This window comes from Condylostylus longicornis, unplaced genomic scaffold (genome assembly GCF_029603195.1).
Source record: "Condylostylus longicornis isolate FDR11 unplaced genomic scaffold, ASM2960319v2 ptg000034l, whole genome shotgun sequence".
NCBI classification, from domain to species: Eukaryota; Metazoa; Arthropoda; class Insecta; order Diptera; family Dolichopodidae; genus Condylostylus; species Condylostylus longicornis.
The window spans coordinates 902,098-924,246 of record NW_026578003.1 but is presented as its reverse complement, the minus strand read 5'-3'; the positions used below and the strand labels follow the sequence as shown (position 1 = coordinate 924,246).

The following is a 22,149-nucleotide window of genomic DNA, read 5'->3' as shown; positions in this document are numbered from 1 at the left end:
ATTAATTTTGATTATGAGGTTTATTTGATCTTATTTTAACACAATTATTTATTTTATTAAAATATTATTAAAATTAAAATTTAGTGATATCAGATCATTTTTTTTTTTAAATACTATATTGTCATATGTATCTGCGAGATATCAGAAAAATTGACAAAAGTGAATATAGAATTCTTTAAAACAATAGAGGGCATTCTCTACCTCTTGAAAAAATGATAATTACAATGGCTTTTTATGATTCTTAACGAGATGCTTTTTGAATTACAATATTTAACTTTATACATATTCCATAGTAAATTAGTTTTTAAAATTTTATTACGTTCCACTTAACAACTACCAAAATGCTTTTTTAAACAGAAATACTTTTGTAAAATATATCAAAGCTAATAAAGCAAAATCCGCCTATGAGCTAAGCCGAATTTGTAACCTTTCGTATTCTAAATGTATTAATTCAGGTGTAATATAGATTTGCTTTGATTTTTACTTTCCTAAATATATTCTTTCGGTACAGGACTTAAAACATGATTTAATTTTGCTTAAATGATAATTTTTTTGTTCAAATTTTTGATGCAAATTGAATTTGTTAAAAAATGAGATCGGAAAATTTAATTTCAAACCATTTAATTCTCGTAATTTTATATTTTTTGATAAAACGTACATTCTTCTGACTTCATAGTCCTTCCTGATATGACTACATTCTTTTTCCAAATTTTCATGTCAAAACTTATTTACCAAAACCTTGTTTGTAATATATAAATTGTTAATAGTTAAACGAAGTTCAGAAATATAATTGAATATTCTGTACTGAATTCGTGTCTTCCAAGGAATATCTTGATATATTTTGAAAGAAATATAGTTTGAAATTTCATATTATTAAGTCGTAATTGAATCAAAGCGGTGCGGAAAGGGGGGGGGGGAGGCGAGGAGGAGGCGGGAGAAAAGCTACTTTAAAAGCCCAATATGAAATCAATGAAATCAAAATTACAACTAAAAGCAATTTTGGAATTTTTTTTGTTTTTTAAAATTCTGGTTTAGAGTTTGCTCTATTGAATCTGTTAATACCTAATTTAGCAATAATCATTTTGTTATAATTTTTTTGGATCGATTTCGACAGTTCATTGTAACTTTACATTTTTTCTAATATTTTTTAATATACTGTTTAACTCATTTTAATAATTTTATATGTAAGATTGTATCTGTATACATGTATGTAAATTTGTAATTTTCGAATTTCTTATTTTCTCTTGCATATTTTCTTACTGTATTATAAATTCTCTTAAGCTTAATTTTACTGTTTTTTGAATTAACATTAGCAATGTCTTAAATTCTAAAAAATTTCCATTCGCAAAAACGCATTCGAATCGATCAAACATAAAAATTGTTGGTATTATTCAAAATCAAAAATATAATTAATTGTTGAATTATAATTAATTTTTTTTTATTTATTTATACAAGTAATTTTCCAAAAAAAATTACTATAAGTTTTAGAATCACCCTGGCTAAATTAAGCCAGAGTCAAAACAGAATCATTTTGAACTTCTCTTTTAACTTAGTTCTCCCATTTTCTTTCCGAATCGAGCACTCCCATGGAATTAAACTTAAAAATATTGCACCTCTCATAACTATTTATGCAAACTTTCATTATAATGAAAATTTTACAAAAAAATTGGAATTTACTGTTATCCTCATATAAAGGAAAACATTTTCAAAAAATAAAACACAAAAAAAATTTTTCATTTTATATTTACAATCCTTAAAATAAAATTATTTACAAGAGAGTTAAAAATATAAAAAGAAACATAAAATTAAAATAACTTTTATAGTTTTGTATTTAATTTTTATTAAAGTACATTATATGTGTAAATATACATAAATATTTTGATTATAAAAAAAAAAAAAAAGAAGGAAAATTTTACTCCTTTTTTTCGCTTTCATATACGAATTGTAACATCAAAAGTACTTAAAACGCTTTGTATAAAATACCGTAAGCGTTTCAAAAGTTTTCCCTTTATAAAAAGAAAAATAAAGTTTTTGCAAAAGCCAAAAACGTAAAAGTTTCAAAATGTAAAAGCATATATGTTTGTTATACACACATAATTACATACATATGTACATTTATTTACATAAATAAAGTATGAAAAATATGGAAAAAGAAAAAGACTGAAAAAAATTTTATAAAAAAATTTAACAAAGTGAAAATTTTGTAGAGCGAACCGACGCAATTACGTCAATCCTTTTTTTTTTTTTGTAAATTTATATTTTAATTTTTTTCTTTTCATTTTTGTTTTTTTATATTTCGTTCTCGGTTTTCTTTTTGACACAAGCGCATTTATTTAACCACAAAGTGTATATGCAGGTATATAAACAGCATATATAACAAGTATGACGAAGTTCAAATACATTTACATAACATACTGACATCTTTGAATAAATAAATTTTGTACTCGTATACATATATTTTCTTAAACCTCTTTGAGAAATGATTTTTTGTCACCTCATTTATAATATTAAATATTAGGAGTTTTTTTTTTAATATTAATTGCCATAAAACAATTTCTACGTTCTTTTAGCAAAATTTAGTACACGAATTTAATATATTAGAATTCTAGTATAATAATATATACTCGTATGTTGAAAATGTAAAATTTAAATAGAAATATAATGGAGGCTCATAAAACTCAATATTGAATATTGAAATTGAAATATTTTTTTAAAATTACTATATATTTCAAGTTGTCTTTGACAGCCCAATGTTAACAAATTGTTTTGTGGAATCTACATAATTATTTTATAATTAAACTTCAATACTTACTCCGAAATATTCAAATCTTTTAGACCCTTATACTCGTATATTAAGTGTAATAAGGTAATAATTCGTCCAGCAATTACTTTGAAATTTAATCTAGGTTTAGGTTGTAATTCTAAAATTTGACGTGAATTCTTAAATATTAAAATTTATTTTGTTGTTTACCCAAAAATTTCAGTGAAATGGCATTGTTAGATAATTGAATTTTTTGTATAATTTAAAAATAATATATAAAAATGTGTATATCTATGCGTACATGTATATGTAAATACTATAGTAACCTCATTCTTGTTTAACATCTTATAAATATTAAATCAATTAATTAATTCCCTATTACTTATATATTTAGTTTTAAAATAACATGAAATTTTATTAATTTATAAAATTTTTTATAACAAATATATATAGGTTTCTGCCGGAATTTCGATTTAAAAAAACATATTCGAAAACTACATGAAGGTGGGGATAACTCTTTAAATTCAACAAATAATACGAATTCAACGAAAAATTTAAAAAAAAATAATAATAATAATAATTCTAATGAAATTATAGAAAAATCATCAGCATTTTTAAAAAATAATACATCATCATCACCATTATCATCATCATCGTCATCATCGATATCATCAGTATCATCAATTAATTTGACAACATCATCTTCAACTGGTGTTAATAGTATTGGTAATAATAAAAATAAAAAAAATATTAATTCTAATAAATATAATAATAATAATAATGATGAAAATTTTCTAACAAAAATATCAGCAACAACTTTACAACAACAACAACAACAAGAACAGCAACAACAACAAGTAGTAACGATACCAGATAAAAATGGTTGGCATCATGCGCATATTCCAGATTCTTCTACTTCTTCTTCATCAAATACAAATACAATAATACCAGTTGTAACAACAAATTCTTTATCAACATTATCACAAATAACACCACCACTATCATCATTATCACAAATACAAACAACAGCAGCAGCGGCGGCAGCAGCATTACAACCAATCAGAAATGGTTTTAATGGTAATACAATAACATCATCATCAACATCATCATCAGCATTTCATCATCATTTAACACAAAATCTTCATCATCACCATCATCATCATCATCATCATAATAGTCATCATCATCATAATCATCATCATCATCATCAATCTATACAAAACACGCCCATAATAGCAAGAATTTTTTGACAAAAATTTTTTTATAAAGAATCAGCCGCTGCTGCTGCGGCCGCAGCCGCCGCTGCCGCAGCTGCAGCTGTAGTTTATAATAGTCATAATAATATTATTAGTCACAATAATAATAACAATAATAATAGCAACAGTATAAGTAACAATAGTAATTGTAGTAGTGAAAATGATTGTAATTTAAAATTTCATGTTTCTGACTAATTTAAGTGAAAAAGGACTTTTATATGATTTTGGTTGATAAAATTTGAAAAAAAAAAAAATACAAAAACAAAAAAAAAATCACAACAAAAAAAATTAAAGAGAAACAATATATTATAAATAAAAAAAATAAAACAAAATTATGTTCAAAAATATTTAAAAAAAAAAAATATTTATGAAAACAAATTGAAAAATAGTAAATTAAAATTGAATATTAAAAAAAATAAATTGTATATTATAAAAAAAAGAAATAATATTTATATGCGAATTGTAATCACAAATTTTAAATGAAAAAATATTAATCATGCAAAGTAAAAACAAACAAACAAAATGTAATAATGATGGAATTTATTGATAAACTTATAATGGAAATTTAAAGAAAATTACATACTTACATAGGTATGTATTATATATGTATATATAAAATTAATAAATATATACATATATATACATACAAAATAATGTTTGAAATTAAATTGAAAATAAATAATTTATTTATCTGTAGCTGTGGAAACTGTACATATATACATATTATATATTAAAAAAAAAAACAAAAAAAAAACCAAAAAAAAAAAGAAAGAAATTAAAAGAAAAAATGAAAAGAAAAATTATTTAAAATTGAAAAATAATAGTAAAATTTTGTTTTATTTGTTTTTAAGGTTATGTGAGACCCCGTCCGTGAATTATTGAAATTCAAAAATTTTTTCATATTTTTTTTTTCATTTTATATTCATTATATCTACATATTTGTTATTACAATACACGAATAATATTGTGGGTATCAATGTACAAACCCCATACATCATAGAAAAATTAGTTTCCCTTTAATCAAGGAAACACGAATAACAATTTTCAATGAAAATATCTGATATACGCTTCTAAAAGAATAATTTAAAATATTTACCTTATTCGTGTTCTTATAATTGCGCCTAAATGTTATGCAAAAATTAATAATAAAACAAAATAAAATCATAAGTCATATAAAATCTCAATTTCTTTCGATTTAATTGATTCTGATTTGAAATATTTTAGTAAAATTAAAATATAATATATTGAAATTTATTTTATGATTGTCTGTAATATATATACATACATATATACTTGAATAATATGTTATATATAATTATGTTTGCATTTACAACGTTTAAAGTTTGGTTACTTCAAGTAACTTGATGATTTATTTATGAACAGAGGAAGTAGGAATCATTTCGTGTTTCTCAATTGAGTTGCTTATATTATTGTATATTTAAAATTATTAAAATTGTATTGTTAGTATGGAATATAAAATATAAGAGAAGAGATCAATATATAGAATTATTTTCAAGAACATGTTCATTTATAGTATATTTTGAAATTAATTAATTTATATAAATTAATTTTCTGTTATACAACATTACAAAGACTATCGACAGCGTAATTATTTCTAATCTTTAATTAAATTGCAAAGAAAATTTTCTTGAAAAAATCATAAAATTATATTTGAAATTTTCAAATAAAAAGTTTGAAATCCAATTCGTTGCCATTTTATGATATTTGATGTCTTATGCTATAATTATTTTATAAACGAACTGAAAATTTTTCATCTACACTTTTAAATTCAAGTCCATTAACATAAATATGTAGCGTAGTTAAACTTGAAACATTTAACAAATTCCATTTTTAAATCATCAAAATAGTTCGTTTTTTTAGTGCTTTCATTTCTAAATCTTCAAACTTTTGACAATAATCTCCCTCTTTGTTCTTTTATTTATGTATGTGTTACGCATTTAATTACTTTAAATTTGCTAATTATTAAAAAAATATATTAATTTTGAATTTATAATAAATATATATTAAATAGTGCGTTTTCAGCTAAGGTACAATATTAGAACAGAACAAATTTGATTCCCAATTTTTAACAAATTAGATTCCACCGTTAACGTATATGGGCAGCAGTTCTTCATAAACGAGATATATTGAATTTAATACAAAATGTTAATCATGTTTAAGTAACCATATTATATTTGTATATACTTGAAAATATATCGAACTAAAATGCTTCAGAATATATGAAATTTTATATACAAAAAGAGACTTGAATTCATATACTTAATCGTGTTAAGCATGCTATATTATACTCTTAAATTTTTATATAAGATTAAAAAAAATTAAAAGATTTAGCACGTTCTAATCTCTATTAATGATAATTTAATAAATATCATTTCAATATCTTTTACCACAATTTAATAATAAAATCTCCTTATTGTGATTTTTGTTATTGTTTTTAATAATGTGTTTAAAAAATAATAACAAAAGAGAGAATAAAAAATATAAAAATTGAACCCACATAGAGTTCAAAAAAGGATCACTTTAAGGATTAAATTACAAAGACTAGCAAAAAATATATATATATATATATATACGTTAACGTATTCCCATTATCCTTTATCTTATTTTAATCAAATATTGTTTTTATTGTGTAATATTCAAAGAGGGTGGTCCATTGTTATTATAAAATCATAAATTTAATTGTTTTATGGTGTGTAGTACATACTTTAATAATTTTCAAGTGGTAATCAATATTTTTTTTTTTTCTTTATCACTTCTATTGCTATTATTTGCAGTTCTTTATATTTATAATTGCATCTTTATAACAGCGTGTACTGTATGAAGTATTTTGTAAATGGAATATAAAGGTTAATAAGGCTAATTTGGTTAATATATGTGTAATAAGCAGATAATTTCAATATATGTATGTATTAGTTATTCAATTTTATATACAATTCATATTTGAGTATGTGACATAATTGTTACTAAACTATTTCTGTTAATCTTTTTTCTGTAAATAAAAACTGATTAGTTTCAAATTTTTATAGAATGTTACCTATGTTTGTGTAGAATAATGCATGATTAAGTTCTGGCAATTTAGAGTATGTTCTTCAAAATTACTCACTTTTTTGAATTTTCCAAAAAAAAATATATCAATTAATTTATTCATAATTCATTGTTATGGAGAATATTTATAAAAGTAAATTTCGTTAAAGCTTTTACAAAAAGAAATTTGATAGTATGTCAATTTAAATGTCAAAATATCATAACTGGAAGAGTTGCCAGATTTTTTATACAGATGATTTTAGTTTTAATAAAAAATTTAATTTTTTAATAAAAGAAATGCATACAGATTTTTTATACTGACTTAGTTTAAAAAAATTAAATTATTGTAAGCTTACTATAGTATAAAATGTTTTAGTAATTTTAATTCTCTGCGCCATATTATTTTTAAAGGAGTCTTTTTAAATTCTTATACATTTTGCACTCGATTAATAATTTATTCTCTTCTTATTCCTTTAAATTGATAATTCTCATATATTTTCAAAACTGTAGATGATATTTTGAGAAAGCTTTTTTATGGATTCTAAGTGTTGTATCCACAAAATAATATTCGTAATTGTCAAATATATGTTCTAAGAGCTTAAGTGAAAGAAATGTGTGGAAATAAAATACTAAGAATGAAAATTAAAAGCTTACCATTATGATGTGTAAATAAAAGTGGTTGTTAAGGGTTAAAATAACAAAATTTGAATATTTTCGTATATATAGATATGCACACATATATGTATGTAAAATACGAAGTTGTGAAAACAGAAATAGATTGATATAAAAAATATGTTTGTGCCGCACCATTATAGAAAATTAACAGTAACTGAATTGAGATTTAAGAATGTGAATATATTAATAAAATTAATTTATATATATATATAAATTTTATACAATAAATTATTATTGCAGTACAAACTCTGCATTTTTGAGTTAATAATATTTAAGAGTTTAAACTTGTTTCTTTCAAATTCAAGATCTATGCCGAAATTTAGTTTGCCTGGAAGATTTTATTTAATTTATTGAAGAATCTTAAAAATACTCGAATATCTTTAAATTAAATTTTACATTAATATAGCAATAGTATATTTGTATTAAAATATTCTGAAAATATGAAATTTTTTAATTAAAAATGTTTTAATAAAATTTTATAAAAATCTTTAAAATTTGCATATTTTTAGGAGCGCAATTTTATTTTATTATTAATGTATCTATATTTTTATTAGATATTTCACAAAAATGCTATTTGCTTCAGAACTATTGTAAATAAAATATAAATTTCCTGTTTTTAAAAAATATTTTATTGTAAATGTATTTTGTAGAGCTGTTCATTGCGTCGTGTTCGTATGAATAAGAAAATTATGGGTAATAACTACTCCAAACTGGGAAAATTATATGTTGACGTAAAAACGTCTTCATGCAGGATTTTCATGATATTTTTAAATTCAAGAGACTGCACAAAAGAAGGATATTTACTAAAAAAAATTCCTTCAAATTTCAAAAAAGAAGTTTTAATAGAATTAGGTAAACGTAATTCAAATAAAAATTTTATTAAAATTTTTCTATCTATATGAACGTGTTAAAATATTTTACATATCTGATATCAAAAATATAATCTTGATCACTTTGAGCACTTCATATATTAGACCAACACTTTAGGGTATTTTCAACAATAATCCACATAAAGAATTTATAGTAGGAAAAATTCGTGTCAAAAAAACATTCATTTTCTATACTTTAGTTTACTTTTTCAGTCTTAAAACTTTAAAAAAAAAAAAATCAAATTATTTTACATTAATGGAAGGAAAGTAAATAAAAAAGGACACATAGCTAAAGTTAAAACTAATCTGAAAATAAAAAAGATTTTTATAAAATAACAAAATAAGAAAAACATACTAAAAATTTAAGGACTATTTTTATTTTGCACTCGAAATTGAAATTCTTTTAATTTTTATCATTTTTTTTTTACTTTTACGCTTCAGTAAATTTTAGAAAATTACAAATTTTTTTTTTTACATTGGTTTATTGGTCATTAATGTCTATTTAAAACGTTTTATAAGAAGGGTCAATTAATACAAAAAAATTTGAATATTTTTTGCGTGGCACGGTTCTTCAGTTCAGACAATACCTAGCATGAAATTTCGGCAGGAATTCAATTATTTCAAAATTTCAATCTAGTCTTACTTAAGACCTTGGAATTAAAACTTCTTAATTTCGAAAGTTCTGGATGATAGTTAATTTGTGTAGCTTAAATATCAGCTTAGTTACCAAATTCTTTTAAACGATTTCAATTTCATGAACCCTTCTATGTAATCCTTATTAATAACAGTGTCTCAATCAATTATAATGCTATGTAGGAAAAATATTAATGAATAAAAAAAACCTCATATAGCGTGAATTTTTAATGTTTAACTTTAACACATTTCAAGCACAAAGAAATATTCGCATGGTATTACAAATTTACCACTTCGTTTATTTGTCCTAACGATGACTCAAAAGCATATTGAGTAATATAATTTTTACAATTAGAATTATAAAATAGAATTGTTATTGCAAACATTTTACTTAAAATTATTATTATTTCAAATGGGTTAAATTAAAACAACGGTTCGATAACAAAATTATCCATTATTGAGTTTAGTAATTTGGTGTTAATAAATCTGTAAATCGACAATAAAAATGTAGTTGTGCTGGTGTGCTTTCTTAAAATAGTTGCCATGTATAGCTTTAAAAAATTATATTTAGTCATGTGTCACAAAACTACATGTACATAAAAATTGTATTCTTGTATAATTCCGATATAAGTATACTTACCATAATTCCTTTAGAATTACAAAAAAATAATTTACTCATAGGTAACTCAAAAATTTCATAGGCTACATTGTCAAATTTTACTCGAATATATTTTGCAAAGCAGCATAAAATTTCTACCGTAATATAACAAGACTTATACGGGATACCATTATTGTCTATCACATAACCATTTCTTTTATACGGGTATGACAGAGTTGTTACAGTAGTCTTTTCATTCTCAAATCACTATTTATGTATGTCCGCGTTATCCCCCTTTTTGTATACGTTCAATACATTTATTTACTAATTATTTATATATAATGAACATTCAAATCTATAAATAAAATAAAACTAATGGTCAAATCAAATACTTAAACTCTTATCATATTATAATATACCAAAGGAAGAAAAGAAAAAAAAAAACAAAACTAATTTTAAGTTTCCTTAACTGATTTTTCACATCGATGACATAACAATTGTATATTTGTGACTCTATATACAGGCATAGACAGAGATTAGGGAGCATACAAAATTTGATAATGATTTCATGAGCACTAAATTTGAACCAGAATTGTTATAAATTTATATAACAAGAATAAGAGCGTAAAAAGTCATTTCCTTTTTGTACAATTCCTTTTTTTTTTCTTTTATACATTTCCGATATGCCCACCCCACATTAACAAAACAAAAAAAAACAAAAACTATTACAAACAAACTGTAAAATGTCTCAATTTTGACTAATTTTATTTGTCTTTATTATAGTTAATTTTTTTTTTACTTTATTTTTAATGACTTTGCAACTAAAGTAAAAAAGCAGTTTATAAAAAAAAAACTATATAAGAACAATAAATTTGTCACATAAATCAAAGTCGGGTTATATTGGTATATATGTAAGGATAATCATACGGTGGCATAAATAAATACCCAATTTTTTTATATTAACATTTCATAAAAAAGTGTTAAAGAGGTGTAGTGAGCGTATAACCACCAAAAAAAAAATTGTTGCGTGTTAAAGGATAATGATGTACTCGTATGATAGCTTTTTTTTCCTTATTTTTAATTTTATGTTGTTGTCTATTTTTTTTAGCCTTTAGTTCAATATACTTTATGTATATATATACGTATATGTATGTAGTTAGTAATTTTGTATTTGTTACATTCTATTATTGTTTAAACAGGTAATATGGCCAAATATAACAATGTTGTAATAAATAGTCAAATAGTCGTGAGTATTTTTATTATCAAGGACATTATATATGGGGTTTTTTTAATATATATACATATATAAACATACTAGATTTTTGTTCGCTCGTGTATGTATATATATATATATATATAATGTATTTAATTTATATTGAAATTAATCTGTGATGAGATATTGTTTTATATTATGCAAATAAATTGGTAAAAACATTGAGTATAGGAAAAGGGCTAAAAAATTATTTCTATTGTATATTGAAATGTGCCTTTAGTTATTTCACAATTTTATATATGTATATATAATGATTATCTAAATTTAAGGATTAAGAAAAATTGTAAATTGTTTTCTATATATGTGTTTTTTTCTTTTTTTAAGAATAGGTTAATAAAATGATAAAATTATTTAAATGAGTTTTTGAACTTGGAATGCGGTCGTATAATTTGTGCATTTTGTAATTGTTTTTTTTTTTTAACTTTTTATTTAAATAATCGGTCAATGAACGCGTTTATTGAACTTGAAGAATTTTAAAAAAAAAAAATTCAAATTAGACTGAGAAAGTAATTAGACTTATTAGATATTTTAATATTCTAATTCTAAAATTAAATGTAAATTAAAATATTTAGAATGTTTTGTAGAAATTTCTGAGAATATTTGTGATCATATAAACTAGTATCACGAATAAGACACGAATATGTAATTTATTCAATATAATTTTATAAAAGAATCAGGAAAAATTGATTTGCAAAATCAAGAAATTATTGCAAAAAATTAATTATTCTGAATCAGTAAACCGCTTGAATCAAAATTATTTTGAAGTAGAATTGTCTTATTGATAAGTAGAGAACTTTTTTCGGTATATTTGGTAAAAAATTGAAATTTTATCGAAATTTTGTCTTTTAAATTATATCGAATTTCTGATCTGAAGAATACTGAAATCAAAATATAAATATACACATACATATATAGTATTAAACAGGTAATCCTTATAATTGGTAAAAAATAATAATAAAATTTAAAAATATAAAAATCAAAAGCAATAAATATTGTATAATATGGCAACCTAGTTAATACCAGAGAGTGTTGCACAATATGCCTGTTTACAAGACGACTTTTGCTTTAATGCTTGCAATACGTTTCATTACCTTTATCACATGTTTCATTACCTTTATATAATTAAGTATAGTTGGGAAGGAAATGTATATCAACCATTGATGCAGAAGTTTTCATTTAAACAGACGTAATTAATATTGAAAATAAAATTTTAACGCACTGAAATATAATTTGCAAGTTGCAACACTTATTTAGAAATTAATTTTGAAATTTACGAATAGAAATTTTTCTGAAATTTAAGAATTAAATAAGTTGCTTCGAAGTAGACTTCCAAGAGTTTTTCAAATAAAAGCTAGAAGATAAGACTAGAGTATACTTCAATTATGGAAATTTGGTGAAAGTATGGAAGGTTACAAAAGCAAGTTTAAAAATTATTATTCAATTAATTGATTTTCGTGAACGAGTTGCTATTTTTTATATAATTTGTTCATTATTTTAAATAATTTCGAGATGATGTTTGAACTATATAATATATTATAAATGAATCCTGTATATAATTATTAAATTTATGTGACAACTTAAGAGCCTGCAGAAAAAAACTTATTAGCTCCAATAATATAAGAACCAGGTAACATCAAAAACTTTATACTAAAAGGTTTGTTGACCTTTAACCGACGACGGGGTATAGTAAATTTTACACCTTTCGCTCTTTCTTTTGTAAATACTCTTCTATTATATTTCTCTCTCATATTTTCATATTCTCTATCTCTGTACTTTTATACTGTTTCATGTTTCGTTACTCGATGTTAATTTTGTTATCGTGCCGCGTGCGTAAAAAATTTACGGACGGAGACGTTTAGAGAAAGGTGTAATAATTAGTACCAAATCAACGAATTTACCAAAAATATCATCTCGCACTTAAAAGGTTAAAACACACTTAGATTTTAAATAAAAATTACAAATTTTAATAAAGTAACTATAATCTCAGATAAAAATAATCTTTTTATTTTTTCCTAAAAATCATTAGGAAAATATCCAATTTTTTTTTATCATACACATAAAAATCATAAATACGATTATCATTTATATAGATAAATCGTTCTACCCCGTACTACCATTTTTATTGTTATACATTTCCTTATTTTCAATAATATAAATTAAAAAAAAAATCAAAATAAAAATTCAATATTATAAACAAAGTAATAAATTGGATTGTAATAAAATACAAAAAAAAAAATGAAAAACAAAATAGTAAATTAAGCATACGGTAGCTTCCTTTACGCATCGATAGTTGACAGAATAATTAAATCGCATGAATAAATTTTATTCAAAAATTTAGGTTAAGGTTATGTTTTATAATAAAAATCAAATATTCAATTTATTACTGTCTTTCTGTATATGTACGTACAATATGTATGAAAATATACAAAAACATTGCGTTTCCAATAAATTCATAAATAATAAATAAAAGTTGTATACAATAATAAAAGAATAATTTTCAAATTGAAAAGAAAGTTCATTCAAAATATTAAATAATATCATTTTGTACACATGAATCTAACAAAAAGAACTTGTTATTTAAAAAATATTAGAAACTGTGGGAGAAATGCAGATAAATAAATTCTGACAATATTCTAATGTTGTGATGAGATTTTATTGGTTCAAGTTTGTAATTTTTTTGTCAGATGTTTGATCGTTTTTTCTTAAATTTTCAACAATTTCCAAACATGAAACTCACCAAAGTTCTATATCCTGTTATTACATCTTATCAGAAAGTTTAAAATATTTGTAAAAAAATTCTCTAATATTATAGCAATAAATCTGTCATTTTATCAATACAATGACGTTTACTTAAAGTATAAATTATAAAAATAACACATTGTCCTTATATAAAAGTCAAATTTTGTATAATAGTTTACAATTTCAAAAATTTTAATTTTGAAATTTTAATTTTGACAGCCTCTGGCGTCATGATCGTTCTATCTCATGTAAATGTTTTTCTTTTCCTTCTTCACACCTAGAACTTATGTTCTCTTCCTAGGAGTGAAGAAAGAAAATAAGAGGAAATGAAGTAGTGCAAGATACCATAGATAGTCATACCCTAATTTCATTGCGTCATTTAATTTTAACTAGGTAGGTGACTATAGCTTGCCGTAAACTCATGCAAATGTGTAACTTATATATTTGCATTTTAAGTAATAAAACAAATGTCAAAAGTATATGCAATTCTAAAACATAAAGTTGACTATATAAGCAGCTGTAATTGTAAGAATTCCTTAATATGGCCAACTGTAAATAATTCACAATAATTTATGGTTATATGTCAGGAATTAATTTAAAAAATTATGCCAGCAATTATAAAAACTAATTTACTTTTAATTAATTTTTCCTGTAAAATACTAAATAAAATTTAAACAAAAAAAAAACAGCAAAATTATTCAATGTCATTGTCAAATTTTCAACAATAAAATGCCAATTTGCAAAAAAAATTCATAACTATATATATATACAAAAATTTATATCCACGTTTTATAAAAAACATACATACATACAGATATACAAAGATATTAATTAAAAATAAACTATTTCCAAGGCCAATATCGTGAAAATTATAAAAGAAAAAGGATTATCGTATAGTTTATTTTATATGAAATAAAAAAAACGTTCGAATTACGAAAATTTTATTAAAAAACTATAAAGTGAATATTAATAAAAAATAAAATAATTCTCATTCATAATATTTATATTGTAGTATACAAACATTTTTTACACATACATATATACGATAATAATAAAATTAGCAAATATATAAGTAGGTTAAAAACTATATTATTAAAATATTTTATTGATTTTCATAAAGAAACTAGATTTATTTCAATAATATTTTCATATTATTTTTTTTTTAAATATTTTTAACTTTTACTTCTTATGAATTTTTGTTTTTGTTCTTTATCATTTTTTATAATCATGAAATACAAGTCAAAAACTTTTATGAGTACAATGCATGTTAAAAAACATAAGGAAAAAGTTTGACATATTCTTATTGTAGTTATTTAATTTTTATATATGTATATTTGTACTATTTATACATATAAAAGAATAAAAGAAAATTATATGCAAAATCAGCTAAATTTATTAAAAAATTTTAGTTAAAATATTGAATAAAGACTATAGGGTTGAAATCATTAATTTTTCCTATTTCACTGCCAGTAGACAATACCAGAGCTTGTGGCAGCACTAAATTTTAAATTATAAGCTTTATTTAAAAAAATTGTCTTTAAATTGTTGAAGAATTTTAAAATTTTAAAATTTTGTAAATATTTATATTACAATTTGTATGGCAAAAGTAAATCAAATTGACTGTGATCATGTCAAAGTGACTTTCTGTCATAGCAAAAATATTTTTAAGCATACGAAAAATTCAAAGATGAAAACAATAACACATTTTCCAAAGTGTCAGAATCTTATACTATTTTAATAAATTTTTCCCGAAAATTTCATTTTTCAATACCTCAATAGATGAATTAACTAAAATTATCCTTTTTTAATATTTTATAGAGTTCTCACATATTTCTCCTCCAATTGTCTTTTCTTAATACATATTCTATAAAATGTAATTGTAAAATAAGGAAGCAATTTTTGAATAGACATTGTTATAAAAGTAATTGAAAATTATTGACCCGATGTTTTATAGAAGGTGAAAATAGCTAATCATAAATTAAACTTTATCAAAAGCGTTGTTTTGATTTTGGCAGATGGAGTTTTTCGATAACTCCTTTTTCTTCCCATTCACTTATAATTTAAACATAAAATAAATACAAAATTTTATTTTGTTATTCTTTATATTGTTGTTGTTATATTAAATAAACAAAATATGCTATGTAATTATACATTTGCATGTAATGATGCTTATAACTTGGAATATATAGTTACTTTATAGAATCCTCTACTTTATTTTCATTCCTTTTGTGATTACTAAAAATGAAATTTTTAAGTTATTTTATAAAAATAGTCTTTTAATTTTTTTTTTTTAGTTATTAAAGAAAAATTGCCAAATATATTTTTAGTTTCTTTTAGAATATAAGTAATTTTTTTCAATAAAATTTATTGCAAACCAAAATTAGTTTGTTAATATGTTATGAAGACGAGGAATTTTACATTCGTCTTCATATTATATTCGTCGTCTTCATATTGTAGTAACAGAAGGAAATAATATTTAAAATAAATATGTAGTTAAACAAAAAAGATTATATTTTCTTAAATTACACTATGTTTAAAAAAATATTTCAAAATTTTTTAAATGTTTAAATCTCGTGTCTCAATTCACTATATATTTTCACTATTTTGTATATCCTATACTATAAACATCCAAAAAATAAAAATGTGCAGAAATCTACAAAAAAAAATCTCCCAGAAATATGCAAAATTCAAATATTAAAAATATGTTAAAACTGAAAGAGTACAGTTATTCTACATAATATATGCAATTAAATTTAAATATATTTGCATATTCAGTTTAATTTAAAACATACTATCATGTACAGACCTAAAACAAGAAATTCTTTATTTAGTAAACTTGCTTAAAAAATAAAACATTTCATCTATATAATAAACGTGCCCATTCACCTCGTCAATTAATCAAACATTTTTTTATTTAATATCATTTTATATTAGTATATATAATTATTATGATTTTTTTTTTTAATTATTTTGATTGTTAACGTCTCTGTTCCCTTCCAAACCCCTCAAAGTAAAAAAGAAGTGTATATACAAACTAGATAGTAAAATCAAACAGCCCATACAATATTAAATCAAATACATGAACAAACATTTATAAATAATTCCATTTCCCAAAATATGAGAGAAGAAAACGAAAAGAAAATTAAAAAAAAAACGTTGTAAGGAGCTTTGACTTTAAAAGAGCTGTCTTATTACAATTATAATCTATTTCCTCCCTACCAAATTATAAAAATTTATTTTTTTTTCCTTCTTTGTTAATATTTCAGTTATATATGAGAATATATTGGTAGCTGTTTGTAGTAAAATGAAGGTCACATTTATATCTAATTTTAGATTCCCTATATAAACAAAAATAATACTTCCTTAACAATATTCCAAATATTTCAAAATATATGTATACATATATGAACAAACTTACAATATACGAATTTGATTAAAATAGCTTTATTGTATATTTCTATTTCATATATTATAATATACTGTTATAATATATATTTTTACTGATAGAGTTACAATCACATACTTCATATATCCTCATTATAATTATATATATAATCATATATCTATATAATCACATATATGTAGGTGCACAGGTTAGCAACCTTCGTTATACTCCTAGATATATGGTTATATTTATAGTATTATCCGAAGGAGAAAAATATATAAGTGACTTGATACTAAAAGCTACATATAACAGTAGAAACTGATCATATTTGAAGCACAAATGTATATACATATATATTTATACATTATGTGCACCTGTATATATGTAAATTATTTAAAATATACATACAAAGATATTTAAGGAATGCTTTTTTTCTTTGATTTTTGATTTTCTTCTTTAAACTGATTCAAAAAAAGGAAGAAATTCAGTTCCTTATAATAATATAAAGAATTAAAAAGTTTTTATAAAAGAAAAAGCTGAATTGAAGTAAATGAACATGAAATCAATTTCAATAAATTAACCGACACGCACGCAAATTTCAAAATAAAAGATTTTTATTTTCTTTGCTATTTTTTTTTTTTTTTTTGCACACGGAATAAAAGAGCTCTCCTAAATATAGGCAATTGCATTAATACATGTAGGCATTATTACATATAACTATTTATTGACTAGAATGAAAATAAAATATCATGTAAATAAAATAACTATTTTTAAAAATAAAAAAAATAATAATTTTATATATGTAAGTATGTAAGAAAGTTGATTTTTATACAAATATAGAATGTAAAAAAAAAGAACAACAAAGACTCCATACATAATAATGTTGTTTTTTTACTCAGCATTTTTAGCGAAATCGATAAAACTCTTCGTTTAGTATCAATGCAAAATTTGTAAAATGAACATCTGGATTGGAAAAGTATTCTCTGAAGTGCCATTTGGCCATGTTCTTATTGTTTGTGGAAAAATTAAACCCAATCCGAACAAGTAAATTTGCAAAAAAAAAAAAAAAATTTTAATCATACCATAATATTTTTAAATAAATTTAATTAAAAAATAATTTAAAACTTAAAAAAAAAATTCTTAATTAATTTGAAATTATTTTCAAAATTGAAAAAAATTATATAAAAAAAAAAAATAGTAAAAATAATTCTAATATTTTGTGATTTGTTCTTTTTTTTTTTTTTCTTAATTTTTATTTTTTTAATTTAAAATAAAAAATCAAAAATCATATATAGAATTTGTGTTGGTCTCACGGATCAAATAAAGGATAAACATGAAATTGGAACAGTTATGCTTCAAATTGAAGCAAATTTTCGTGAAAATCAAATAATACGTAGCATGTACCAACCTGGTAATGGATGGTCACAAGAGGAAATATCAAAAAATATGTGCCATGGTACATTAAAAAATCCATTGATACCAGGTAAATAACAATTTATAAGATTTATTTTAATAATATTGTGAGTTTTTAGAAATAATTAATTGATAATTGATATTGTTGTTGTTTTTTTTTTAATATGACAAATTATTTGATTATAACTGCTTATATCCAAGATGTTTATTTTTAATTTTTATTATATAAAATTGTGATTGATTCTTTCCAATATCCTCTATGAATATAATTCAATTTTATAAATTCTGTGGTTTTAAGAGAAAATATACTAAATAAAAATAAGTATCAGGTACAATTTGCAAAAAAAAAAATTATGATTTTCTTGTATAACACCAAAATTAAGTCGGATACGGTAATAAATTTTAAAAGGAAATTAAGATTTTAAATTATAAAAAACTCAATATAAAATTAATTTTCAAAAACTGTTTTCGACGATAAAAGATAAAATTTCAAATTTAAATGCAAATTATAAAATAAAAAGCAGTTTTAACACTAGTTTCGTTAGTAATCGAGAAAACTTGTAAATTTGGAATTTTATTTGATTCTTCTCGGCGTCAAAGTCCTGGGCGGACCAAAGCCTCTGCAACTATTGCCTTCCAACGATCTTGCTATTTGTGTGTAATTGTTAACTTGCATTTCGCGTAAATCTTTTTCTACTGCTTCTAGTCATATTTTAAGTGGGCGCCCGCGCCCTCTGTTTCCTTGGGGTATACGACTAAAAGCTTTTTTCACGGCTCTCTCTTCTGGCATGCGAACAACGTGTCCTAACCATTGTATTCTTTTTGATTTTATGAAACGTATTACATTTTGGCCATCAATTAAACTATCTAGCTCATCATTATATCTAATTCTATAGGTTCCATCTTCCATCCTTATTGGGCCAAAAATCTTTCTTAATATCTTACGTTCAAAGGAGGCTATCATATTTGTGTCTATGGATTTCAGAGTCCACACTTCACAATTATATGTGAGAATTGGTCTTATAAGTGTTTTGTACATTCTCAATTTTAAGCTTTGCGTTAGAAGCCTGGATCTGAACAGTCTTATATCGGCAAAAAAGGCTCTGTTTGCTTATTTTATTTGATTATTAAGTTTAAAAATCTTGATATATACTGAAAATGTCGAATTCTACTGACTATAAATTTTTCAGGATATTTCATACCCCCATTAACTTTTCCTACTTTCATTTTATTCCTTTTAATTTTTGTAACTTTTGAATGACATTTACACATAGAATAAAAAATTTTTAACATGCTATACTAGCTAATAACAAGTATCATGAAAATTAGAATTTCTTTTTAACGACTTAGAGAATATTAACATATTATATTTTTTATATATTTTATTATTTATTTCATCGAAAATTTATAAAGGTTAATGAACTTTATAGTTGATCTACTTAATATTCTTTGTTATTTTTCCCGGTAATAATCACAATACAATTTGTTATTCAAATAGTATTTTTCCCTTAAATTTATATAATAAACATAATGTTGTAAATAAAAACCAAAAAAAAATGGCGAAAAATTTCAAAATTAATTATACTTTCTTGTTATAATTGAGGAATAAAATAGTTATTAATAGTAAAAACGTAGTGAAATTGTCATATTTTCCTAGTTAACTATTAAGTTTTATTAGTAGAATTTTAAATATTTTAATCTAATTACAATGATGTAAGGCCAATTCAATAAATATTTCAAAAATATCAACGTAAATGTGAAATTTCGTATACAATTGTTATATTAAAATAATTTTTATATTAATATTTATTAGAATTATAGCTATTTACCAAATAACCCAGAAATTATGTAAAATTTTGTTATATTTTTTTATGTACACACATATATGCTTTGATAATTGAATAAAAATTTTAATATAATTTTAAAAAACAAAATTTTCAGGTGACACATTCAATTTTCGAATTGCTGTATTACAAAAGAATTTTGAAATTTATGTAAATGAAAAATTATATGGAAGTTTTGATCATTTACAAAGTCCGAAAAACATCAAATATGTTGTTGTACAAGGCGATTTTGAAAAAGTAACAAAATTCCATCATCGTATGCTTTTCCCATTAATATTTCCAAGAAGTCTTTCATGTTGTGAGAAAATGTGCTTCGAAAGTGATGTTCCAAAACGCTATGAAATGGGTCTAATAGATTTTTTTTTTTGCCATATTAATTAATAAAAAAAAATATAAAATATTTTTTTTTTCTATTTTAGGAACTGTTGTTGTTTTAGAAGGAATTTGTCAAGGTCCACCATCAACAGATTTTTCAATTTGTTTCTTATGCAATGATACTGGTAGAATATTTTTGAAATTTCATGTTGATTTCGGTACAAAATGTGTTATTCGTAACTTTCAAACATCAGATTGTAGGTTTGTTTTCAGAATTTTAAAAAAATAAAAGAAAGTAGAAAAATAACTATAATATCCGTTTTTATATTTCTTTCATATTTTTGCAAATTCTAATTTAAAAATAATAATAAAAAATTTTGATTTTTATAATTTTAGATTTTTATGTGAAAATGAAGAACGTGAAGGTGAATTTCCATTTAAACGTGGTAAAAGATTTAAAATTGCTTTTGGCTTAGGCGATAAAGCATTTTTAATTGCTGTTAATGGAAAATTCTTTACATATTTTAATTTTCCTCTAAGAGAATTTTCTATTTCAACATTACAATGTTTTTGTAATTGTCCAGGTGAATTAATATTTAGTAAATTAGAATATCATACGGATTCATCACTATTGACAAAAGTTGAGAAATTATCAAGTAATAATTAAAATGATAAATATAAAAAATATAAGTCAATTGATAATAAAATATCAAGGAAAAACCAAATAAATAAAATCATTAAAATACTGCCCAATTTTCTATAGAATATTAAGTGTTATTATAAATAAATAGAATTTTATTTAGAATTCATTAATAATTATATTAATAATGTATAAATGTTAGTAAATGCATCGAAATAAGTTGAAATCATTTTATCATTTATTATTATTAAATGTTGTTATATACATATATATATATATAGATATACAAATTATTCAATATGATTTTTATTTGAAACACGTAAGAAAAAGCTTTGATATAAACACATGAATTTTCGATTCGAAAGAAACTTTAAAAAAAAACAAAATATTATAATTCATTGCATACTTATAGGAAAATTTTTCTGTTCTCAATAATATTTGATTTAATTATTATTTATAGCTGATTGATTATATTATATGTATAATTGAAATATTACAAATTTTAATTAAAATTTTTCAATAAATAATTTTTAATCATTTGCAATCTAAATTAATTTTAAAAATTACGTATTAAAAAATCAAATAAAAGAAGTTGAAAAACTCATTTAAAGTCGTTTGAGATTAATATTTTCAAAAATATTTTCAATTAATTAATATTATACACATAAATAATAATACGTAAATGATTAGAATGCATTGAGTT

At 22.2% G+C, this 22,149-nt stretch overlaps 2 protein-coding genes across 6 annotated transcripts in view; both read left to right on the top strand.

Annotated features, from left to right (window-relative positions):
- The window catches only part of LOC129608771 (fez family zinc finger protein erm), a 30,762-nt gene extending 26,518 nt beyond the window's left edge, over nt 1–4,244 (top strand). For 2 of the 5 annotated variants that reach the window (XM_055520479.1, XM_055520481.1), the window contains one exon: nt 3,215–4,244. In XM_055520479.1, coding sequence (XP_055376454.1) covers nt 3,215–4,011 — 797 coding nt within the window. In that variant the 3' untranslated portion in view covers nt 4,012–4,244. The remainder of the gene's footprint in view (nt 1–3,214) is intronic. The other 3 variants (XM_055520480.1, XM_055520478.1, XM_055520483.1) reach the window with 2 other exon arrangements.
- A 292-nt stretch (nt 4,245–4,536) lies between these two features.
- On the top strand, nt 4,537–21,473 carry LOC129608743 (32 kDa beta-galactoside-binding lectin). Its single transcript, XM_055520418.1, has 6 exons — nt 4,537–4,608; nt 18,134–18,278; nt 18,530–18,717; nt 20,589–20,837; nt 20,911–21,067; nt 21,203–21,473. The coding sequence occupies exons 2-6, from the start codon at nt 18,190–18,192 to the stop codon at nt 21,471–21,473; spliced, it is 954 nt and encodes a 317-aa protein (XP_055376393.1). The 5' UTR covers nt 4,537–4,608; nt 18,134–18,189.
- The last annotated feature ends 676 nt before the right edge of the window (nt 21,474–22,149 follow it).

Bases quoted from the DNA above. Each gene is read 5' to 3' on its own strand.
- LOC129608743 (XM_055520418.1), top strand. From the start codon at position 18,190: ATGAACATCTGGATTGGAAAAGTATTCTCTGAAGTGCCATTTGGCCAT. The intron at 18,279-18,529 runs GTAAATTTGCAA...AATCATATATAG, and splicing joins ATTAAACCCAATCCGAACAA to AATTTGTGTTGGTCTCACGG. The intron at 21,068-21,202 runs GTTTGTTTTCAG...TTATAATTTTAG, and splicing joins TTTCAAACATCAGATTGTAG to ATTTTTATGTGAAAATGAAG.